The 25,596-nt window shown below is 36.4% G+C and overlaps 2 protein-coding genes across 14 annotated transcripts in view; one reads left to right on the top strand and one right to left on the bottom strand.

Annotated features, from left to right (window-relative positions):
• Positions 1-5,228: 5,228 nt before the first annotated feature.
• Positions 5,229-7,488, top strand: myog (myogenin). The gene is made up of 3 exons (XM_026275805.1): positions 5,229-5,932; positions 6,601-6,706; positions 6,859-7,488. Exons 1-3 carry the CDS (start codon positions 5,396-5,398, stop codon positions 6,975-6,977), a joined length of 762 nt encoding a protein of 253 aa, XP_026131590.1. The 5' UTR covers positions 5,229-5,395; the 3' UTR covers positions 6,978-7,488.
• Positions 7,489-8,395: 907 nt separating this feature from the next.
• ppfia4 (PTPRF interacting protein alpha 4) overlaps positions 8,396-25,596 on the bottom strand; it is an 85,950-nt gene continuing 68,749 nt past the window's right edge. For 3 of the 13 annotated variants that reach the window (XM_026275792.1, XM_026275794.1, XM_026275802.1), the window contains exons 11-30: positions 25,045-25,107; positions 24,135-24,226; positions 23,583-23,715; positions 23,073-23,299; positions 20,689-20,917; positions 20,518-20,553; positions 20,155-20,285; positions 17,450-17,568; positions 17,102-17,183; positions 16,371-16,452; positions 15,974-16,174; positions 15,090-15,152; positions 14,704-14,730; positions 13,711-13,886; positions 13,526-13,623; positions 12,628-12,803; positions 12,416-12,484; positions 11,263-11,443; positions 10,898-10,994; positions 8,396-9,575 (exon numbers count right to left, since the gene is read on the bottom strand). In XM_026275792.1, coding sequence (XP_026131577.1) covers positions 10,933-10,994; positions 11,263-11,443; positions 12,416-12,484; positions 12,628-12,803; positions 13,526-13,623; positions 13,711-13,886; positions 14,704-14,730; positions 15,090-15,152; positions 15,974-16,174; positions 16,371-16,452; positions 17,102-17,183; positions 17,450-17,568; positions 20,155-20,285; positions 20,518-20,553; positions 20,689-20,917; positions 23,073-23,299; positions 23,583-23,715; positions 24,135-24,226; positions 25,045-25,107 — 2,247 coding nt within the window. In that variant the 3' untranslated portion in view covers positions 8,396-9,575; positions 10,898-10,932. The remainder of the gene's footprint in view (positions 9,576-10,897; positions 10,995-11,262; positions 11,444-12,415; positions 12,485-12,627; positions 12,804-13,525; positions 13,624-13,710; positions 13,887-14,703; positions 14,731-15,089; positions 15,153-15,973; positions 16,175-16,370; positions 16,453-17,101; positions 17,184-17,449; positions 17,569-20,154; positions 20,286-20,517; positions 20,554-20,688; positions 20,918-23,072; positions 23,300-23,582; positions 23,716-24,134; positions 24,227-25,044; positions 25,108-25,596) is intronic. The other 10 variants (XM_026275793.1, XM_026275796.1, XM_026275797.1 and 7 more) reach the window with 9 other exon arrangements.

Consider the following 25,596-nt stretch of genomic DNA (forward strand, 5'->3'; position numbering starts at 1 on the left):
TGGGATGATCTTCCTTCCGTGGGTTGTGTGCCGATGTAGACAAAACATGCTACCTATCTGTTTGTGCTACCAAAAATATATTTGCATTGTTTTAAGGGTATAGGTGTGGACGAGTAGGGGTAGGTATGGACATGAAAAAAATACAGTGACTGAGAGAGCTCAACGCGCCTCAAATAGAAAAAAAAACACTTCATCAATTTTTCAACACATGCTGCAAATGCTCACAACACAACCAATAATAAAAAAAAAAACACTGCAAATGCTCACAACTCAACCAAATTAAGAAACACACTGCAAATGCTCACAACACACTCAGAAACTTGCTGCAAATAAAATTCAGTTGTGAGCATTTGCAGTGCATTTCTTTATTTGTTTGCCTTGGGAGCATTTGCAGCACCTGCTGTCAAACTGAAGATGTTTTTTTGATTTGCTGGTGTTTTTCTGTCTGCATGTGTTTTCTGATGTTGCGGCTCATTGAGCTTTTCTTGGCCACCATAAAAAAAGCCTCAAACCACATGAATAAGGTGCTGGTAGCACAATCTGATAGGTAGCATTTTTTTGCTATTAATTTGTGCTACCTTTTTTCTAATGGGAGGTAGCACAATCTGAGTGGGTAGCAAAAATCGTCAGAACCCAGCTCAAAAGAATAATTCATTGAAGTATCGTCACTCGAGTGCTATCAGTGAGGCTTTCACTTCATCTGTTATTGACTATCCTGAGATTTGAACTCTATATTTTTATTAGGAAATATCTAATAGGAAATAACTATTCTTATATTTTATTTTTACATGTAGTTTTATTTGTTTCCAATTTTTCTTATCTTATGAGAACCCAAGCAAGCAATGTGTATTTTATTTTTTTAAGGTTAGCCTACTGTATATATATTTTTTGCATCATGCATTAATGCAGAACGGTCAAACAGAATATGGATGTATTCTTCTTTCCGTTCCTACAGTGGGGCCGATTTGTTTGTGGTCTCTTGGAGAGGGGCATTTACTAACAGTGAGTAGCGTGCCACCGAGGGGTGAGGCAGTCATGGTGCTCAGAGAGCCAGGATCATTCCTGTGACTTAACATGACACCACTTGCACTAAGACACCGACAGCTGCACACGCACATGCTTTCCATTCTGTTTGTTGTAGAGGATTATAACCTGATAAAAGAGACCAGTGACTATCGTATTGTAAGGCCCTGTCCACTACTGTTTCTTTCTGACTGAGAGCCCTAAAGACAGTACAAACACAGGTACTGGTCAGTGTTATTTGAGTAATATTTTTATGCTATTATAGCATTTCGTTTTATTTGTATATTTATTTAAATATGAATCATATATATAAAACAATTCATTTCATTTAAGTTTAAGTAATTTTGCATTTTTTTATATAAAAATTTTATATTTATCTTAATTTCAGTCATTTTAGTACTTCAATTTATTATTATTCTTTTAGATTGTTGCATCAAAATTTGTAAGTTTTTCATGTAATATTGTATTTTATTTCAGCCTTTTCAACTAATGAATATATATATATATATATATATATATATATATATATATATATATATATATATATATATATATATATATATATTTTGCATTGTAAAAGACAAACTGATGAGAACACAGACTTACAAATGTTTTGACAGAGGGGCAGACAGATAAACAGACCCCGGTCAGTTTCTAGTGCCTTTTTCAGTACTTAAATTGGCCCCCAAAAATATTTAGACATAAAAACATTTCAAAATGTATAAATCCATAGATGATAAAATATTAAGACCAAGCAGCATTTGCAAACATGTTATACTAGATTTCGCTTTTTTTGTCCTTCTGTGAAATAAATGGCATTTCCTTTCAATTTTGATCTTACATAATCACAATCATACATTTTAAAGTGCGTCTCAAGTGTCCAAACACTGTGGGGCCACTGTATTTGACGAGGCGTGCTTAGAAGTCCCTGACAAACACCCCTGAACCTGTTGCTAGACCAGCTCTGCGCTGCGCTCCAGAGGATCCAAGCATCTGTTCCAGCCACTACTCACTCTCCTAAAAGCAATAACGGAGGCCATAATATCTTTAGGGGTTCGAGGGCCAAATATGAGTGAAGAGTGAGCATTCCATGGCTAATGCAGCCACGTTCTGGGCATTTCTTCACAAGAAGCCAATTCCCCCTCTCTCCTCCTCCCATTCTGCCAGCTGTCCTGCAATGTGCTGCTGCTTGTCAGTGAAGAGAAGTGGTGCACTGTTTTCAGTGACAGGGCAGCACACCATGTCGCCTTACACCTAAGACCCACTCAAATAGACAGATATCATCTGTCTGGTCCAGGATCTACTCAATCCCCTGTGATAAACCTGTGTTTCTAGTGTTCTAGCCGGTAGTCAGGCACACTTGAACTTGATACAGCTCATTGTGATTTTAAGTAGGTGAAGTCGATGAAAACTATTGATTGCGTAGTGATTGGTACCTCATGTAAGAGTTTTAAAGTTAAGAAATGGTGAATACAATGTTAATGATTTAGTCGATTCAAAAAAGTGGACTGTGATCTGTAACAGCAACAGGTTCTACCATTTGAGTGAATTTTTGTTTTTTTAAATGTCATGAATCATGATGCCAAGATATTGCTGGTGTTTGGCAGTGCATTGCTATGCTGCTCTGTTTGTCTTCATCTGACTAAAGCAGTGGTAAATATATTATGGTCTGGTTCCTAGATGTGATTTGTATTCTTCTTTTTTTTTTTTCTTGATTTTTATTTTCCCCAAGTAAGAAATGGAGGGGAAAATAACATCATCAAATTCTCTGGAATCTTTTATTGACATTTCTTAAATAGTTTTACTTTATGTTAACAAAACTGCTTACCTCCCTCCCTCCCTAAAAATAAATAAATAAATAAATAAAATAAAATGTTATGTGGTGTATTTTATGAACGATTAGTTGTGATCATTATTATTATAATTTTTATTAAAACCATTTTACTTTGAAAATGTGTAATACAATTTCTTAAAATTATTATTAAGATTTATTAATTATACATTTCGAAGATTCATATTTAAGATTCATTAAAACATCATCAAATAGTCTATGAATATTTTACTGGTATTTCTTAAATATACCACTGTATATGTTAACAAAACTGCTTGACTGCTAATAATAATATTAATTTTAAAAAAAATGAAAAAAAATATGATAATGTTATTTGGTGTGACTAACCAACATTTATGAAGTATTAGTTGAGGTTATTATTGTTTTTAAAACAACGTTACAGAAACTTTTTTCTATTCTATTCTTTTTTTTTTTTTTTTTACTGTATAATGTTATTCTGAACTATATGAAACCAATGTGAATACAAAGAATGATGTACATTTCTCAGATTTACTTATTTATTTAAAAAAGATTTTATCACAGACATTCTTATTTGGGACACACCTTTTGAGCAAGACAACTGTGTTATATCATTAGCAACCTGACCTCTTTACCAAAAATGCTGAGAAAGTGCTTTCCTCTTCAAGAAGAGTTCCTGGGTGGTGTGTGTGTGTGTGGTTGCATGGACCTGTCACCCTGCCATCCTCTGTTTCTGCTGACAGTAGGCTGAGGGAAGGTCCGGGGTGAGTGACTCGGACACACTGCTCTCCTGCAGCCTGGACAGCCACAGAGGCCCCATTGTGCTCCTCAACCATCAGTGATCATCCATCACATTTTAACCTGACAGCCAACTGCACAGCCTCCTAATCCTGCCAAGGATGGAAGCTTGGGTTACCATGACGAGAGCACCACGGGGCGTCCCTTGTAGGACCAGTACTGGACATAAGGTACCTTGAGTTCAGAAATAGGTCCCCTAATTCTATGCTGGTAAGCTATATAGATGGTTAAGAAAAATAGTCACAGTTTTTAAGGGACACTTTCACATGTAATAGTAGAAGTGTTCAGCATACTGTCACTTAGGAAAATATCATGGTGAAAAACCCCCTTGGCCATCTACTACATGAACCTTGAATAGCTGTGGTAGTGTCAGTAACCATAAATAAGCCTGTGGATTCATTATGGGACATAGCGGAAGCTCCTCTGAATTAGCATGTGAGCAATGAGCCCAGACGAGCCCATCAGGGATTTCCAGAGTCCGGAGAGCCTACCTCACTTTTCGGGGTCAGGGACAACAAAGGTCTATCTTACTGAACCAATGACGGACATTTCACAAAGTGATCAATTTAGAATGTTCTATATTATGTTATATATTAAAATGTGATTTATCCCAGCATATTATAAGATTGAGTTGATAAATTTATAATTGTTCTTTTTGGTATTACATTATTAGACATTTATATTAATATATTATTATTAATAATTTATATACTGTATTATTTTATTTTTGTAATACAAATGCATTACTATTATTATTATTATTATTATTATTATTATTAACATCAGCAAATTATTACTAAATAAGCAAATGAGCAAATCAGAAAGGTTCAGAAAAAGACTGGCATAACAAAAGCTGAAATATATAATATTATACATAATATATACATTAATTTTACTTTTATATTTATTATATTCACAAAATATAAGATTGAGTTATTAATGCATTTATAATAATTATTATTACATTATCAAACACTTGTATTCATATTTTATTATTGTTATTTACTATAATTCTTTTTTTTTTATAATAAAATGCATTATTATTATTATTATTGTTATTAACAACATCAAATTACTAAATAAGTAAATCATGATTGAGAAAGGTTCAGAATAAGACTGGCATACCAAAAACTGAAATATATATATTATAATGCATGATATTATATATTTCAGCTTTTGTTAAGACAGTCATTTTCTGAACCTTGTGTGTGTGTGTGTGTGTGTGTGTGTGTGTGTGTGTGTCCAAGTAATAGAAACATCGAACTGTTGATAGTAAGTGTGCCACATTTTTCTGCTTTGGAAGAGAAGGTGATACTGTCTGACAAGGATTTAGAGCAGTTAATTAAGGAGCCGTAGTGGATCTTTCATATCTGCTGTAGTCTGTTTGATTTCCATGGCACTCAGATCATGTTCCTGGACTTTCAACAGCAGCCTGTCGCCATTCTCGAAAGCAAACTGGTCCCAAATCCCCAGAAGATTGGGGAATGAAAAGAGATGTAAAGTTTAGATGTGTGGCAACAGCTAAACGCAGGGTCAGGTTTCTCAGAGCCCTGGCTATATTTAACCTACTGATCTAACACCAGGCAGAGAGTTTAAATGCCACCACTGCAGTTGGTGTGGAGCAGTTGTCGTCCACAGATCTTCTTCAGCACGAGCTCAGCTCCGGGGGGAAACACCCACACACGCTCGCAAGAACCGCAAAGGACCTATAACGCTTTCAGAGAAGACAGAGCAGAGCCGGTGGACTCTTAATTCCAGCAAGACATGGAGCTTTTCGAGACCAATCCCTACTTCTTCGCAGACCAGCGTTTTTATGAAGGCGGTGATAACTTTTTCCAGTCGAGGCTGAACGGAGGCTTCGACCAAGCAGGATATCAGGACCGAAGCTCCATGGTGGGCTTGTGTGGTGATGGAAGGCTGCTGTCAAACGGAGTGGGGTTGGAGGACAAACCGTCTCCATCTCCTAGCCTCGGTCTGTCCATGTCCCCTCACCAAGAGCAGCAGCACTGTCCGGGTCAGTGTCTGCCCTGGGCCTGCAAGGTGTGTAAGCGCAAGTCGGTCACCATGGATCGACGGAAAGCCGCCACTTTGAGGGAGAAGAGGAGGTTGAAGAAAGTCAACGAGGCCTTTGAGGCTCTTAAGAGGAGCACGCTCATGAATCCCAACCAGAGGCTGCCCAAGGTGGAAATCCTGCGCAGCGCCATCCAGTACATCGAGAGACTCCAGGCGCTGGTCAGCTCTCTCAACCAGCAGGAGCACGAGCAGGGAAACATGCATTACAGAGCCGCAGCTCCTCAAGGGGTGAGTGAAGCTTGGGAAATCAAGGGCAGGTGTACGATGGGCTTTAGATGTGACATACACGCTGTCAAACAGGACAAGGTCATTGGAAAGTGCTTTACATTAATTAAGCAGACGTTCTTTGACATAATGTAATTTTGTGGGTGCTTAATTGACCCGTATTTCTTTTGAAAATCAACCCATTCACAAATATTCACAAAAAACAACAACAAAAACATTCAGCTATATTTTGTCATTCACTCAATGACACGATGACCGAATGCACTGAAATAAACTGAATGTTTAATACAATTATTTTGTCATATTTATAATAACTGATTTTATTTCTTGGTAAAATCAGAAATTTAAACCTTAATGCATATTACTTGGTGAAAAAAAAATGAAGGACTTTTTAAAATCTAAATTCAATTTAAATATGATCAAATATGATTTCCTCATTCATTAAGTGAGGATATTTGACAAAAGTCAGAAAAAAAAGTTTCTTCTTCTAAAATGACTTCTTCATTTGAATTAAATATATATTTTTTAAATTTTCAGTTTTTAAAAACATTAAACTGCCCATATAAAATCAATCAAACCGAATGTGTGAAGGATAATAGGTTGCCGTGTGCAGAGCATGATTCATGGCTGGTGATGTGACTGACAGTAGTGTGTGTGTTTGTGTGGAACAGATGTCGTCCTCTAGCGACCAGGGCTCTGGCAGCACCTGCTGTAGCAGTCCGGAGTGGAGCAGCGCGTCTGAGCACTGCGCCAACGCCTACAGCTCCACCCACGGGGGTAAGACTACCACATCTACACTAACTAGCCTGACAATTGAAATCTTCCATTGAGCCACAAAAAATGTCATTCTTTTTGAAATTTGCATTTAAAAAGTGAGGTCTGAAGGACTTGCCATGCAAACACGTGACAGAGTTCTCCAATTCCCTCAGATCTCCTGAATGACGAGTCCTCAGAGCAAACCAACCTGAGGTCTCTGACGTCTATTGTGGACAGCATTACAGGAACAGACGTGACTCCGGTCTCTTATTCAGTGGACATAAGCAAATAAATGAGGAGGGTGACACCACCGTTATGTTCAGACCAGCTTTCACTGACCATAACAGCACTATCTGTAACCCCAAAGGTGAATGGAGTAGCTTTTAAATGTCATAAAAGCCTTGGAGGGCTTAATTTCCAGACAAGTCTTGAGGTCCATATGATTATATTTCCAAATGTTTCTTATCTCTGTGGGAATAAGAATGAATTTCAGATCAGCCTAATTCCTGCTTAAACTTCAGACAGGCCGATTCATAAGTTCATAGTTTGTCCTTTTTCTCTCTTGATTCCTATATTTTGTGTGCTTTATGCTTACCAACAACAACAAAAAAACACATTTGTGGGTCCAATGTTTAACTTTTGGTTTTGACCAATTTCTGCTTAATTTAAACTAGCTCTGAATGCCAGTCATGTAAATATGTTCCTATTTTCTACAGAGTGGTTTTGTTATTTTATTTTGTATTTTTCGGTGTGTTTGGAATAATTTATTTGACTTTTATAATAAAGATTGTTGTGTATTTGTATATATTATTATTAATTTATTTTTTTTACTTAATGATTTGATCATCTAATTTATAGTTGGTGTCCCCCCCCCCCCAGCAATCTCTAAAACATGGCTTTGGTTTTAGTCTTGTGTGCAAGAAAGCACCAAACACAACAAATAAAAGTCCATGAAATGATTTATAATACATAAGGTAAATATTTATTTTATATATTCATATATAATTATTTATTTGTGACAGCTTTTTACATGTAAAGTGAACCTCAGCAGCTGAGCGGTACTAAACAAACATCACATTCAAAGAAAAATCTCACTTGTTCAACCACATGCTTTATGTGGAATCGGCATCTACTCTATACAGAATTATATACATAAATCAGCTATTTACACACACACATTAAACCTTACATGCACACAAAAGAGAAAGAGCTTGTGAGGGGGCTAGAGAGAGAAAGAGAGAGAGACCTGCACCTGTTTCACAGTTCACATTACTGTCAAGAGCTACAGAAACAAATCGGCGTAAAAATGACCATCACAGAAGAACACGCTGCAAAGCAAGAGGCTTCAGTTACTCCACCACCATCGCATCAGGGAAACGCTTGGTCCTCATCAAGGCATTTTTTTTAGCAAGCCACTAATAAAATCAAACAGATATTCAGCGAGCACGCCGAACATAAAAAAAAAAAAAAAAAACGCAGAACCAACTAAACTGGCTGTGAAAGGCTAGGCACAATTGGCATATCGAGGCTTAAAAAAGAGCAGCACACCACAGGATTTCAAGTTCAAGTGTTTGACTGGTGATATATTCCTTCAGATCTGTGGTAATGATGACTGAGAGCGAGAAAGAGGCAAAAGATGCTACAGTGATTGTCAAGTTTAGTGGCATGCATGCTCCACCGGACGCCCCAATGCCAACAGTGACCCACACAGCACAAACAAGACTTGATCATCAATCATTCATTTAATAAGATTTTAATTATTTTAAGAATGACAATGATTTTTTTTGTGTATAAAAAAAAGAAAGAAAAAAAAGTCACATTAATACTACTACTTTTTTTTTTTTACTTTTTTTTAAACAGAGAGCACTTTTTAAAGAACATGATTTGTCAGGATTGTGTAACACTTATAATACACATACACACATTTCCACACAGTACAGTAGCTGCCACAATAGCACGATACATCCTGTGAATTACAGAAAATACGGTCTTAAAAAAAAAAGAAAGAAAGAAAAACAAGAAATGCCTAAAAGACTGACGCGCTCTTAACCAGTATGGTAGGCAGGTTGATTGAGAATCATTTGTTCCCGTTTTAATGCTGAATTTCAAGTGGCGAAGATCACATTTGTTCACAGGTCCTACTTTTTTTCATTTCTTTTTTCCTCTCCTGATGCTAAGTGAACTGAAGTCTATTGCTTTCCCTGATGCTCGACAATATTTAGCATCATGGCTTTATACGATCTCGGAGTCCTGGAAGTGTATTACGTGGATAAGCACTGCTGATGTGAACACAAACGCACGTTTCTCCAGTCACCACTGGTGTAAGACACCGACTATACAACACCGTCCTAGCAGACGGAGCTGTCTAACCGACAGGAAACAGTCACAACCGAGACTTTAAAATTCATATGATATATTCATCTCCATATACAAGTCTGATATATATTTCCATAGAAAACATAAGAGCATAATTTTCTGTTTTTCATATATACAGAGACGTTGATTAATATTTTGCATAACCAAAGGAGAGAAAGCCTTATATAGTAAAATGCCAATGGCACACCCAAAGGAGCAGACTATAGCACTGACAGACTACAGGGCCAAGTACACCAGTTAAGTACGACCACCACAAAGACTATAGAACCGGGATTACTGGGAAACGACTGATAGGACGAGGTTTCTCTGCTATGCGTTCCACACGTTCAGAGTTCAAAATTCACCTTTCTGGCCCCCTCTATTGCACGGTGTCCAAGAAAGCTCTGGTGTTGTTGAGGACAGGGGAGGGGTGGAGGTTAACCCTTCCCTCATCCTTTCAAGGTGTCCCCAGATTTTGGCATATTTCATTCTCGAAAGGCCGCAAGCATGTGTCCGTACAGGTAGTGGGAATGCACTAGCAGGAAAATAAGAAGATAACAGAAGCATAATTATATTTATTAAAAAAAAAAAAATAACAGAAGCATATTCAGGGTTCGATACAAGTTAATGTAAGTCAAGACAGTGTAAAAACAAGCTGTCTACTACTTCTTAACTTCATGGCAACACCTACAAATCATCATGCTTTTTTATATAGGAATTCATGCTTTTATAAAATTAAGAGCTTAACATTCAGCCTTTAAACTGTCTAGATGCTGGTATGCATGTCTGGTGTAATGAGCCATACACTAAGAATGCATTTTTGCCTTTAAAAATGCCATACAGAGTGCAGTCGAATAAAACAAATGCAATTTTTTTTTTTTTTAAGTTGGGCTTCTTTAAATGTTTTAGAGTGCTGTTTTATAAGCAGAACAATGCAAAAGATGCAAGAGCTCAATGCAATGTAGCGCATGTGTATAGGTGAAATGTTGAGCAGTGGAAAAAAAGAAAGAAAAAAAGCTAAGTCAATCTTCTAGATTGCTGCAAAAGACACAAGATATCTACCACGTTTGCATAGAAAAATAACTTAGAAGCAGAACGCCTGTGTGAACAACTCATAATTGTGTTTCAGACAGAATGTGTTTTTGCACTAAAACACAGGGCAGTAGAATGAAAAAAGAATAGATAAAGCTAAAGTTTAATTTCTTTTAACTTGAGCACTGTGTTTTTAGAATGCTGTGTCATGCAGAAGATGCAACTGTAACTGTCAAACAGGCTGCTTTAGAGTATGTTTCCCTAAAAGAACTGTAATGAATGCTTTCTGAATTGTAATGAATGCTTTAAAGATGCTTTCTGTGTGAATGGCCCATTTGTGTAACTGTAACTTAGTTAATAGTTCTTTGTGTTAACCGACATTATGTTACAAATTCTAATGATTGTGCTTAACTTGTACCATCAAACCCAAAAGAACACGGACATAATTATACAGTAAAATGTGACATTTAATCATCTTATAATTACACAAAATATCTAACTGAATCAATGATGTAAAGAGAAAAAAGGCTACGAGCTCACGTTCATATAATCCACGAAACTGAATAAATATACATGAAAGGACACTGAAAATTGTAATAAAATAATGGAGTAAAATAATGCAATCAGTTACTATACAGTTGCTGCATGTTCTGATTGCTCACTAGGTTGTTCCTAGTGGATTATATGAACTTTCATTCAATTCTCTGTTTTATAGAAGTTTAAGTTACTTAAGCTATAACTGACCATTCATGTACTAAACGAAAATGAAACTGAGCATCTCTGAACATCTCTATCTGAGCAGAGAGGCTGCAGTGTCCAGCTTACCTGTTAGTGTGAGTGCAGTGATTAGTAAAAGCAAGTTAGCAGGAGTAAGTCCTGACAGCTGAGGGGTCTAGTCTCTGCGGGGCCGGGGGACCGGCTGCTGAACCACAGAGACACAGAGGGGAGAAAACATGCAGTGACACAAGCTGAATGACCCTGTCCTGTGCCATTAATATTAGTTACTTTAAACACATGCTTTCACAGTCAAATGCATTCATGTTTTGCAATTAGTACTGTAAAATAAACTGTAAAAGAGTTAGAGAAGGCCCTACTTGTTAGTACTGTACTGCAACCACTAAAGAGCAACGTGTTAATGGCAATGCTGAACTCACTTCACCCTTGGAAAACACCCTGCCCCCCCTTTCTACCTTCTGGTTGCAGCTGTTTCTTGGGCACAGCAGCCATCGAGGGGGGAATGGACATGGTGTTGAGGCGGAAGCCAGCGGGAAGAGTCTCTATGGACCCTGGCATCATACCCAGGCCCTGGCCGTCCCTCGGCCTGAAGCGCTTACGCCACGATGGAGACCTTCGGAAAGACTTGTCATCACACTGTTGAAAGGAATGACATCACAACAACTGAGTTCAGATACTGTTCAAAACCATGACTGTGCCAACATCTCATCCGTGTTATTTCGTATATGGTAACAGAGAAGCGAGTAACACAGCACAATGATAATTTCCTAGTTCTACAGGGAATAAATGTCAACATTAATGATGAGCAGTGAAATCCTGGCTGCTTCTTCAGGAGAGACTGGCTGCAGACTTCATTGTTGTGTCCCAAAATGGCCATTTTGAAACAAGTAAGAATTGAAAAGAAAATGTTTCTTTTTAATTTGAAACAAACAAACTGTTAAACAGATACAGAATCAATTCAAAATAAAACAGATAAAATAATAAATAAATATTCTAGTTGTTCTAGCTCTGTTTCATTTTGAAAAATCTGATACACTGTATACAGAATAAAAAATAAATACTTGTATTTTATGTTTCTGTTTCACTTTTAAAAAAGCTGTTCCAAAGACAAAATAAACAAAATAAATAAATATTTATATTTACTTTCAGTCTCATTTAACATTTAAAATTAAAATATTTAAATATTTGTATTTTATGTTTGTTTCACTTTAAAAAAGCTTTTACAAAGACAACATAAATAAATGAATACATTTTTACTTCCTGTCTCATTTAACATTAAAATACATATATTTTTATATTTTACATTTCTGTTTCATTTAAAAAACTTTGCTTTGAAAAGCTGCATTCCAATCTCTAGATGTTTTTTCACTGTAGACATCCGTACATTAAAAAAATCTAGTCTATATTCTGCAGGTTATTCATTATTGCCCCATTCAGAAGACAAAAAATAAAATAAAAAAACCTTATTTATTACATTCTTTAGCTACAGGCTTTTGGCTTCATTAAACATTCAATAAACATAAGTATACTGCAAAGTGGGCATATGACAAAAGACAAAATTGCAGTGTCCTGCAAAAAAATTCAAAAATAATCCAAATGTTTACCAACCTCTTCCAGGCGCCGATCTGTTCCCAATGCTAAGAGGTTGTTAAATTCCCTCTCCAGAATCTGCCTGGCCTGGAAGACACAGATACACAGGACTTTGGAAAGACCACAAGCATGTTGAACCACTAAATCAACTTAGTTAGTTTTCTATGCTAGAACAGAATGGGCCAGCTAGTGTCTTTAAACTGCTGTTAAACATCATGTGTGTTCCTCACCTGAGTGTTCTGCATGGGGATCTGTAGAATGAGGGCCAAGCTGCTGAAGTCAAACGTCTCATCTAGGGCAATGAGAGCTCCATGCACACCGCTTTCCAGCAGGTTATTACAGTACTCTTTCAAACCGATGTTCTGAACCCACTGCATCACATGATCATTGGTCCACACCAGGGTATCTGGGAGCGACAACAATACATGCATTTGCTATTACCTCAGCTAGACACAAAATGGTTCATTGGTTTCATATTAAACTGACTCAAATGACTTCCATTATATACACCTTAAAATCAAAGGGTGATACTTCAATGAAATATTTTATGTCTAGGGGTTTGGCTGACAAAAAGTTTTATATTTCATATGTTAAGACACATACAACTATTGAAACAACTTGTGTATTGTGATGTACAGTTTCCGTGATATACTGTGATAACAGAATGAAAAGACCACCTCTAACCCATGCAGTAAACATTAATGAAGCGAATCTTCGAAGGGGTCTGTGTTTATAACAGTACTGGAAATATCTGTGTTTAGGTAACAGTATATGTGGAGCATGATCATTTCGCACAGCTGGCTAGCCTGCTTTCTGTTTGTACAATCCCGTGCGTAATGTGCTTAAGTGTGTGTGTCTTAAGCAGTTGGTGCGTGTGTCTTTAGCGATGAAGATGAAAGATTTTAAAAAGCTGTGACAGCTGTGTCAAGTTCATGTGTTATGCTGAAGTTCAGCCGGGCGCCGTCCCTTTAAATGAATTTGACACTAAAAAGCTCAGCTGTTGACCTCACACATTCCTGCCACCAAAATGCAGATAACAGGTACGGCCACTAGATAGTGCTCTTCCCTTCATAACTTAAGTAAAGTAAGGAATCCAGAGAGTGTTAATCATAGTTAATTTATTCATACCTTTGATATCATGTTGAAAATCCTCTCTTCTTCGCTCCAGCTCCTTCCTGTCATAGTTCAGCCTTTTTAAGCACATGATGCCATAGTGCAAACTAGCCCTGAAAGGATATAATGCATATACCATTCAATATAAAGTCTGGATATTAAAATGAATAGTTATTCAAAAAGTAAATCCTATTGTTGACCGGTGGAAGCTGTCCACCATCTTGAGATGCGTCCGCAGGTCTTTCTTAGTAAGGTGGTCCAGCATACGGGCGTCCACCAAGCACTCCATGAAGTAGCTGCGGTACTGAGGCAGGCCGAGACTGGGCAGCCACTCGTTCCCTATCCACTCATGGTTCATGTCACCATAGGCTAGCGTCTGAGAAAGAAAAAAAGATATTATTTCACTGTGTACGACAACTGGATCTTACATGGGTTTAGTTCAGTCATTTTTATTTAGATCCTATACAGAGAACCATAAATGTAAAAGAAACAAAATAAAGAAAAAGAATAAAATAAAGATATATACAAACATTAATAAATACACACACACACCAACGTTTTTCCGGCATTAAAAAAATTGTATAATATAATATAATTTTTAATTATGTATTAAAAAAATCTTTAAATTAAATATATATATATATACTGTTTTTATTTATAGTTACAACATATACATTTACATCGTTTAATAATGTAAAAAATTTATCCATTTTAATCTAAAACATACTAATAATTGATGTTTCTATAAACATATATATTAAAATATTTATAATTAATGTTTATATATATATATATATATATATATATATATATATATATATATTTATTTATTATGTTTAATTTAAATAATTAATGTTCATATATAAATAATTTATCTTTATATATATATATATATATATATATATATATATATATATATATATATACACACACACACACACACACACACACATTATAAATATATAAACCATATTCTATGAATAAAATAATAAAAAAAGTGCACTTTGGCACATAAAAATACTTTTTATTTTTAGATAAAAGTAACAAAGTTTTTTTTTTTACTTGAAACTACGTTTAAGTGAAACTACACTTCATTTCTTTCATACTCCATAAATACTACTGACAGATTTTTTAAATGGAAAATGAAGACCATATAAAAGAGGTCATTGGAAGGCTCTCGGTTGCTCTCTCACCTGAGCCCAGCTTCCTTCCTCATTCTCCTGTCAGTCAAAGACCAGAGCGCCAGCGTGTTAGAGCACAGAGGAGAGTGTTAACAATGCTCTCTTCCAGCTAAATAAGTTCAGTCCAGTCAGAGCAGATGAAGTGCACAACAAGCAGCTGTGTTTTTTTACTAAGTTACTGCAAATTCAGTTAAATATGGCATAGTTTTGCAAAGCAACAGGACAGCAGTCACACAGAAACATGCAAAAGGTTTAATAAGCGCACTCTTTGGGTAGTTTGCAGGGCAGAGGGAGATGGGGGTGGATTCAGGGGCAGCAGGCTGGGGGTTGTGAGGGCTGCGGAAGCGTGGCATATGCATGGCACCGCGGGCACAAGGGAGTCACCCAGATGGACTAACCATTTTGGCCGAGGTTGCCAAGTTTTCCATCTCCTCGTGAGTCACCCACACATTTCCGGAAGACTGAACAGAGAAAAACAGACACACACACAGATAAATGATCACACATGGCATAGTCCTCATATCCACCTTTATAGTAAAGTCCCTTTAAGGCAAGTCTGTACAGTTGGCAGTCATGTTACTAACACCCCGACAATATTTTAATCTAAACTGGACCAAAATCACTATAGTTTATTTGGGCTGAAATAAAACTAGTTTTTTATATATATATATATAAAAAAAACAAGTATTATAAAGATGATTACATGAATATGTTTAACATAATTATTATATTTCAATACCGATTAAATAAATAATAATTAAATAAAAATAGAATGCAGTATTATGCATAATAATGTATTTATCAAATTATTATAAATAAATATAATTATAAATGATGAATAATTTGTAAATTAATAAAAAATATATTTTATAACAATATATTAAATATTTTTTTCACATATTTTTATAAAGATTTTCATTTATACAATTGTTATCATATTTATGTAATTATTGTATTTAAATAATAATTAACAAATAAAAAAATACAATAATTTTATTATCATCATTAATTATTAACAAATTAATTCAAAAATGATAACTAGTTTATAAAAATATATTGAATATTATATTTTTTTTTACATTTTTATTATAAAAACTATTTCACTTATAAAATAAAAATTAAATGAAATTACTATAACTCACTATTAATTATTTTAATAAAATATGAATTACTAATATGAATTATTATAATAAAATAAAATCAATTTAAATGAAAACTTTTGATTCATATTTGTTTTCAGTTTGCGATTGTATGTGTGAGCAGTTTACAGTCAGGCTCTTACTGTGCGTGAGGTGAGAGGAGCTGACGGACTCGTCAGTGACACCATTTCTTGAATGGCCAGCCTCAGCTTCAACCGATGCAGCGGGTTACTGATGCCGATCTCTCGCTGAATCTCTGTGTCCGACAGTGCTGACATGATGGCGCCGCTCTTTACGTTGGCACGACACGCTGCCACGTACCAAGCTGGCATGCCCACCCACAGCTGGAGGATGCCAGAGAGAAGTCCGTCAAGATGCATCTTCGTTATCTCCATCATCATCAGAGCGAGTAAGTAATTATCGTAATTATTGTCATCCGTATCCCACCCCCCTATGATTTGTGTGATTATAATCATGGAGATCATGAGTGCTGTGCTCATTACTGCTCTGTGGGAGGGATGGTGGCTGATATCTTTGTACCTCGAGCCAGGAGACCACAGTTGGGCCGTCCCAATGAGCAAAAGGAAGCCCTTTCCTCCTAGCACCCTCCAGCAGCTCATGTCTGATACAAGACAAAGAAAGGTCAGAGCTTAGAGGAAACACAACCATAGAGTCACATCAGTCTGAACATATGAAGCAGACAGTGTAGTGGTCAAACGATATGGGGATTTTAGCAGCAATCTTCATTTCATTTATTCTGGCTAATATATAATATGATTTTCAATATTAACAATATTCAATATTCTATTAGAGATAAGCACTAGTAGGCTATAAGAATGCAAAGGCTATCCCATTATTTTTCTCATCTAACACCCAAACAAGAAGCACATTTTGTTCTTAGCACAGTGCCGTAGAATGGACACACACACACAAATTTATCCACATGGCAGGTGCTAATTAGGAAACCTATTTTTTGTCACGCTAATGGTCAGGGGACAGAGATAAGATGTGGAGATGAGGATAGACTCTAGGAGATGGTAAAGTACACTCAAATGAGGCCATGTTATTAGTCTACTATTAAGCGTTATTTGTAACTTGTTTATCTGCAGGAAATGGCACTTTGCCATCCAGCTGATTGGTCATTTGCTTTAATTGAGCTGTGTAATGAGGTAATAAGGATTAGGTCAGATTAGTGAATGTTCCAGGGTGATTTAATGGGCGTCAGGGCGCAGGGAGCTGTGTGTGTGAGATATAAAGCAGAGAACATCTACTTTTTCTTCATCCTGCGGTCTCGCTCTGCCTGTGTGCCCAGTTTGCTCAAGGTCATGGTATCTCCAATGCCCATCTCGAAATCTGAAGTGTTACAACATATTAAAATACAGTTAGTTAAGGAGTATAAAATCTTCACTCAATACACGGTATAAAAAAATCAAATTTAATTTACTTGTTTAAGACAAATAAACCAAAGACTTTTCTTATACCACTTTAAGTATTTAAAACTTCTTTATGGCCTTAAATTTGATAAAACTGAATGTAAGACTTTTTAAGTGATACTCTGTAGTAGTCATAAAAACATGACATTTCCTGCATGTAATGTATGCGTTTTTGTTTCACACTACCTGGAATGACAGGCGGTGTCACCTGGCCATCCTTGCTCAAAGGCTGATCTAAACGTGATTTCTCCTTCTTACCAAAGAGACGGCCAATAGAGGACTTTATGCCCTTCTTTTTGTTGCCCCTAAGCAGAGAGAGGAAGAGAAAGTGAGGAAACAGAGAGCCACTGTGTGACTTACAGTAAAGCATTTAAAGGGATAGTCCACCAAGAAATGAACAGTCTGTCAGCATTTACTCACTCTTGACATTCCAAACCTGTGTGACTTCCTCTCTTCTATGGAAGAATGTTTGATGCCAAACAGTTTTGGTTCCCACTGACTTTCATTAAATGGTCAAAAAATTAAATGTAAGTCACTGAGAACCAAAATTGTTTGCTTACCAACATTCTTCAAAATATCTTATAAAAAAATAAATAAAAAAAAATAAATAAAACTGTTACAGTTTTCGATTGACATGTACAACAGCGTTTTAGTGCCACGTTGAAAAATAAAAAAATTCTAAGATTACGGGATTAAAGTCGAAATATTACGAGAATAAAGTCGAAATGTTTCGTGAATAAAGTTGTAATATTCAAAACAATCCCTGAGGCCTGCAACTTCTCCCGGTGCTCTCAATCCAGGACATTTACATGCGCAATTAAGGCCTACTCTTAAAATAATATAACTTTAATTGCTACTATTTAAATCCTTGAAACATTTTGACTATATTCTCGTAGTATTACGACTTTATTCTCGTAATATTTCGACTTTATTCTCGTAGCATTAAGACTTTATTCTCTTAATATTTTAAAATGATTCTCGTAGTATTACAACTTTATTCTCGTAATATTTTGACTTTATTCTCGAAGTATTTTGACTTTATTTTCATAATATTTAGACTTTAATCTCAAAAAAAAAAATTCAACGTGGCACTAAAACGCCGTCGTAGACATGAGAGTGAGTAAATGATAACAGAATTTTCATTTTTGGGTGGACTAGCCCTTTAAGAGATGTTCAAAATGCTAGAAATCTGTATTGAAAAAGCAACTGGAAATCATTCATTTTTTTATAATTTCTGGTGGCATTAGAAACTATTATCAATAGCAAAACTAGGTTGAGCTAAGTCTAACCTAATGCAACTGAGAAATGCAGCAATGTGGAGGCGGAAACGACAGTCAAATATAAATTTTTAAGATTTTAGGATTATAGGAATTTTGCCCTTAATTGCTGCCTGATTATATAAAGGGCAAATGCTTTAAAAACTGTGAGACCTGAGACAAATGATAAAGAAATTTATCTGAAGTATGTGTATATAAGACCGAACACAAAAACCTTTCCTGTGTGAACAACGCTTCACACTATATAATATGCAGGATCACTTCTGTTTGCAATCTTTTAATCAGGCTAACTGTCTGCCCTGCTGAGAAATGCTTAGTTATTCCTGCACTCTTATTTGGTTCTATCGAAGCCAATTCAATTGTAATGAAATCACTCCTCCCCTAACATCACCATAAATCTGTGCGAAACATTTAATGGAAATAGAGCTGGACGGCTCTGAGATGCAGAATAACTCCCAGCAGTGATGTGGGAGTAGGATAAATGCACATCAGGTGTGATTTCTTGCTTTGGTTCAAATCAATGTGTACTAGTCTGAGTGTGCAGGACACCTTCTGAAATTATTCTTTGAATTAAATTAGTCAGACTACAAAAGTGTGATTTGTTCTCCACAATACCCATGGTAGTTCACCATTAAATTTAGCCATATAAAAACATCACACCAGCTAAATCCTCACAGAGCTTAAATAGTAGATGACGCTCTAGAGAGAACATCTGGAGCAACATAATTAAAAACACAGCATGATAGCTAAATATGATGCTGCCCACCAGAAAATCATTTAGAAATTATTTGTATAAGACAACAGTGATTTTATTTAGCATTAAAAGTGGTCCTAGGTTCAAATCTTGAAATAACATATGATAAATTATATACATAATATTCTAAGAAATATATGATCTATTGTCTATATAAAGTATTCAATTATGTATTAAATAAATGATACACTAATGTTCAAAAGTTTAGTGTCCGTATATTTTTTATGCTTTTAATGCAAGTTTCCTGTGCAATTTAAGGCAATGCAAATTGTTTATTTGATTAAACAAACAGAAAAAGTTTTATTAATTTATTCCCAGGATGCCACAACTGAATCATTTTGATTAGGTACTCAAGAAACATTTCTTATTTCTTCTTCTTATTAATGTTGAAAACAGATGTGCTTCTTAATATTTTTGGGATGCAATTGTTCAGGATTATTTTTGGCGAATAGAAAATTCAAAACAGTAGCATTTTTGGATAAGCTCTATGGAAAACAGCATTTTTGACGTTTTGTTCCACTATATATAAAATATAAAAGTTTAAAAAGAAGGCAGGGAAATTATGACAAAAAATTTATTTTAAAGGAAATTATCTGCAGAAGGTAACAGAAGAGATTAAATTAGTTTTAGACAATTTTTTTACCTACAATAATCCGCTTATTTTCAAAGATTTAAGTTATCTACTTGTCTCACAAATCAAGAACAATTGTGCGTCGCACATGACAATAAAACAAACATAACAAACTCCCATCTGTCCTCAATTGTGCCTGCTAGGAAAATGATGTCTCATCCAGTTCAATCAGAGAAGGATCTATTAACACCTGAGACGTGATCGTCTGTGGATTTGTGTGTGCATTTACCCTCGGCCATCCTCAAGGCTTCCTGTTAGCTGAGCGAAGTTCATTTGGTCTAGTCTGAGACTGCGGGGGGAGGAAGGGGGCGACGTCTCACACTTGATGGTGGCCTTGTCTTCTCGGGCCTCCACAGGAGACTGGGACAAAAACACACAAACAAAATCATCATGACATCGCCTCTCGCAAAAAAACAACAACAAAAAACAAACAAAAAAACAACAATGACATTTTCCACACACGCTGAACACAAAGTCATCTATAAATGAACACACATACTCACATTCCCATCCTCTTCTAATGCACACACACTTAATAAGCAAAAGCAATCCAGTCTGCAGTTTAGTCATTTAGAGATGAAGACACACTTACAGCCACTTGTCTGCGATGTTTCCTTAAATCACTAGGCTGAAGTGTTTGCAGGAAGAAAGAGACAAAGGAAGATGCAAGGTGACAGATGATTAAGTGGCATCAGTGTTAGGAAAAGGTGATTTAATGGGGTTAACACAAAATAAAAGCATTGCAATGTGAAGCAAGGTTCACCAGGGTCATGACGCCCAACTCGTGGGCTGCTGAACCGGACGTCAGTTTGGGTGTGGATCTGCCGCTAACGGGGGGAGATGAACTGGCCAGAGAGAGGGCGGTGACGGAGGTGGGGATGGAGGAGCGCGGCCGCAGTGTCACGTTCAGGCCGTCCATGCTGCCGCTGTTTACTCGACTCTCGATTTCATCCGCCCGGAGCTCTGCTGACTCCCTCTCTACCTGGATCATTCTGGAACAGAAAGAGAAAGAGATGAAAAAAAAGAGTCCTATATAAAACAGACACAAACATCCCCAAACTGTGCTCTCTGAAGAATAAACTGCAAACCAAAGCCGAACTCAAACCATAAGTGTGTCTGAAGAGACTTTTTGAAGTTTTTAATCTATTTTAATTATCTATTTAATGATGGCTTTAATGTCGGCTACCCATTAATCCATATTTATAGTTATACTTTTAAATAATATAATGCATTAAGACCTATAAAACACTAAATTTTATGCCTTATCATACATCTTCTAATAAATTATAAGTAGATAATCTGAAGCCAAGAATGGCTGTGTTCTCATGAGGGCACCTGGAGATTAGGGGCTCACATTGCACCTGACCAATTTGGCCCATTAAATATAACTATAAAAAAATAAAAATAACTAATAATAATAATTATAGTGTTATTGCACTTTTAAATGCATAAAGGCAGTGCGATAATACTATTATATTCAAAATTGTATAGTACACTTTAAAAACAATGCTAATATTTAAGTTTTCATTTTTTTTCTTTATTACCTTTTTCATTTTATATGATTTTTCTCTACATTTTCAAATCTAAAATCAGCAAGCTTTTATTTTGTCGGGTTGTCAGGAAGTGTGTTTATGTACTGCCGGTTTTAGTGCTGCAAAGTTTAAACCAGCAGTGCGTAGTTTAGATACATTTTTTACGTTTGAATTGACAGCTTATACAGTATTAAAGTTTGTTGATCTAAAACAGTGATTGTGCATAAACAGCTGTAAACCATGTCGGTACGCAAATTAGTGGTCAGAACTTATTTAAACAGAGCACTTTTATTTTGGTCACACATCAGTATACCACTTATGTGCACACGTGTGTATATTCTATACTGCACATATAATACATTATATAAGAATTCATTGTGAAACCATAAAATACACTACTAACAGCTTTATAAGGCATTATGTATTCAGCCTTCAGAAAAAATGTCTTATAGTCTGTTGAACCCTCATGAGTTTAAGCCACAGCTCAGGTCATGAGTCACTGCTATCTGCACACTGCAGCACATTTCAGGTGATAGCTCTGCTACTGTCTGGCATTTATTTTCATCCACAACTCAGAATCTATCTGTGTGATGGGCAGATTCAACTTACAGACTCACAAATATTGTCATATATGACAGATGGTCCACCTCCAGCGCTTTGTGCTGCTGAAAGGATTCCAGACAGCTCAGTATCAGGACAAGCTTCAGAGTACTGTTTGGATTTGAAATGAAGTTTTTGGCCTGCCTGACAGTTTCTGTTACTGTTCTTTTTATATCTGTGGGCCGCCAGAGCACAGAGACGCACAGGTGCTCTTTTAGTCTGCCTGCAGGGTCAATGCATTCTGAAATCGAAAAAAGGTCATTGAGTTTGAGAAGAAAGTTGGCTCTGGCTGTAACTGGCCACCCGTCGGAAGACTGTTCAATTAAGCATGAGTTTAGAGCACAAGCTTGGATCAATAAGACAAATGAACAGGACTTTTTAAGAATTTAAGATGATATACTTGAGGCCCATGCTTAGAAGTCAGAAGATATGTCAGATTTAAAGCATTCATATACTAAAGCAAATATTGTAACTGTTAAAGGGCTTTACTACTCTTTTAAGGGGGTCTTTAAGCTGGCAGTAAGTTAAAGAGCCTTTATGCAACACTAATTATAAATTTCTTAGAATGTTAGTCAATGTTTTGTCTACCAAAAATGAATTAAACAGCCTATTTTAGCTACTTTTTTTGTATTTTTAAGACTTATGCAAATGACTTCTGTTGATTGGCTAATGCCTTCACAAGTGAAATGAGTAACAACGCCCCCATCATAATGATGAATACCAAATAGTTGATGATAAATAAATACAGACGGCCACATGTTAATGTGTTGATAGTTCTGACATCAGAACTGATGCACTCTGAACGACCCATTTATGCTGCTAAGTTAGCCTGACTCATAAACTTTATGCTTCAACGGTTTTAAAAATCTGTTTGAACAAAATGTAAGTGCCACTAGCTCATGCAGAACTCAGTGTCAGGCTGTTGCTGTGCAGCTGTAAAAAAAAAAACAAAAAAAAAAACAAGAACACAAAGCAACATTTCCATATTGTCACTTTTAAAAGTCTGTATCCCAACCTGATCTCCTCATTGATGGCATCCAGCTGTTCTTGCAGCATGAGGGCAAGCGTCTGGGCGTCTGAGTGCCCGCTGGGAGACAGCATATCGGCTGAGCTGAATATGGTCTCACGGTCTTCATCGTCCAGGTCAGACAGCTCAGTGTCGCTTCCCATCAGGTGAGTACGGCTGGCTCGCAAGCTGGAGGGCTGAGAGCGATCCCAATCCTGCTCCACCATCGGCAGGATCTGGAAATAACACATGGATCTGGGTTACTTTGTGGCGTTTACAAAATCAGGCTTCCAGATATTAATGTTTCAGCAAGATCTGATTTGCTTTCATCATTTGTGAAATGGATTAGAGAACCCGGAACTTACAATAAACACATCCAACGAGGCAAAAGAAAAGAATAGGGAGAAATTAGTTCACAAGGCCAAGGTCTGTCAGTGACTACAGTTATAAGAGTACAGTACATATTACAAGTTTATGACAGTGACAGATGGAGATGTAGGGTAGGTGTGACATTGAGACCTTGGTGGGCTCATCCCTGAGTGCCACCAGTCGACCTTTCTGAGCCCGTCGTATGACCCCTGTGGAGGAGTAGTGATCTCCCTGACCCTCCACGACTGAGAAGCGCAGGTCTGTGGCACTGCCAACATGAGACCTAGGATCAGGTCAAAAGAGAGAGAGGCTGTTAAAGAGGCTTACTTAGCACATCACTTTTAATGTGCGAATAAATATAGGGCTCTTTATATAAGTCGCACTGGACTATAAGTCGCATTTATTTAGAACCAAGAACCAAGAGAAAATATTACCGTCTACAGCTGCCAGAGGGCGCTCTATGCTGCTCAGTGAAGGCTACAGGAGCACTAAGCAGCATAGAGCGCCCTCTTGCGGCTGTAGATGGTAATGTTTTCTCTTGGTTCATGTCTCTTATTTCATTTCTCTCGGTTCATGTCAAATTAATTTTGATAAATAAGTCGCACCTGACTATAAGTCGCAGGACCCGCCAAACTATGAAAAAAAGTGCGACTTATAGTCCGGAAAATATGGTACTAGAAATATTTTAAATCTGGATGTCACCTAGGATGTGTTCCGTCTCCAAACGCACCGCTCCTGCGCTTCAGATGATCCAGTTCAGCCCGTAACTTCTCAATCTCCCCAATAAGCCTCTCCTAAACAACCAAAAAACACTCGATTAGTCAATTCTTTCATTATTATGGAATCCACTTGAACGCGAATAAATTAAGATCAAAATAATAATTTTATAATAGGTCTTTAAAAATAAATGAACACTTTATTCCTCAAAAATGCATTCAACTGATCAAAGTGACAGTACAGACTTCTATAATGCTACAAAAGAATTCTGTTTTGAATGAAGATTGTTCTTTGGAACTTTCTTTTTATGAAAGAATTCTGAAAAATATTAACACACAAATGCTTCTTTAGATGCTGAAAACTCAGCTTTACCATCACAGGAATAAACCACATTTAACTATATATTAAAATACAAAACAATATATATGTAAATGTAAATAAATGTTTACACTTTTAGAATTTACAGTTTCACATTGCAGGACACTATAAAATGAACATACAAAAGCCAAAGCAAAAAAATATATATATATATATATATATATATTTTCCAGCAATAAATTTTAGTCCGCGCCCGCCGCCAGATTATTTTGATAGCGGCTGGTTCTGAAACAGATCTGTCTTGACAGCAACAGTTACAAAATAAACACTCTGTCACAGGCATTTTTTTTTTTTTGGCCTGATGCCAAACTTAATTGCTGACCCCTAATCAGTAGGATAAACAATTACACACTTCTTTATACGTTCATAGAGATATCCTAACTTCAACACTTGATGTCAATTAAGAAAAGTCCATGGACATGTTATGCTCTTCGGTTATCTCTTGAAACTGCAACACTCCTGGCCGTTGCTCATGTTCTGCAGATCTGTGGGATATTAATGCGCAGTGCTACTGTACCTTGTTGTGATGGAACTCTTCCAGTTGTTTTTGAGAATTCTCCAGGTCATGGATTAGTGCATTCTTGATGGGGGAATGGAAAAACAAAAAAACAAACGAAACAAAGTTAAGAATAAGATTTAAGCAGCATGTTGTGCCAAAGATGCACATGCACTTGCACATTCTCTGTATAGTCTCACTCTCTCTCTCTTTCTCTATGTGTGGTGCTTCAGCCTGTCCCTTCACAACTGGCCGCCTCTGTCATCTCAGCTTACAGCTCAAAAGAGGAAAGGACTGGATCCTATTCATTCAAGCTGAACAGAAAACCTTTATACCTATGTTTTTCACAAGCGATTTACAGAATATGGCCATGCACGCTCGTTTTAAATGTTAAAAATTAAATGTTAAAAACATTTTCAAAAAATGGCTGTTAATTAGTTTCTTTTTTCTGCAGTACATAGAAATCTGAGATTTTCTGTTATAAGGCCTGGGAAACCAGTCAGTAATGAGACCCTTGTGTCAGTGGGTTCTGAGTTTGCTTAATTACTCTTTAAGCATCGGCTGATCAGATGG

The sequence above is a fragment of the Carassius auratus genome, chromosome 11 (assembly GCF_003368295.1).
Source record: "Carassius auratus strain Wakin chromosome 11, ASM336829v1, whole genome shotgun sequence".
In the NCBI taxonomy this organism is placed as follows: Eukaryota; Metazoa; Chordata; class Actinopteri; order Cypriniformes; family Cyprinidae; genus Carassius; species Carassius auratus.

Bases quoted from the DNA above. Each gene is read 5' to 3' on its own strand.
- myog (XM_026275805.1), top strand. From the start codon at position 5,396: ATGGAGCTTTTCGAGACCAATCCCTACTTCTTCGCAGACCAGCGTTTT. The intron at 5,933-6,600 runs GTGAGTGAAGCT...TGTGTGGAACAG, and splicing joins GAGCCGCAGCTCCTCAAGGG to ATGTCGTCCTCTAGCGACCA. The intron at 6,707-6,858 runs GTAAGACTACCA...CAATTCCCTCAG, and splicing joins CTACAGCTCCACCCACGGGG to ATCTCCTGAATGACGAGTCC.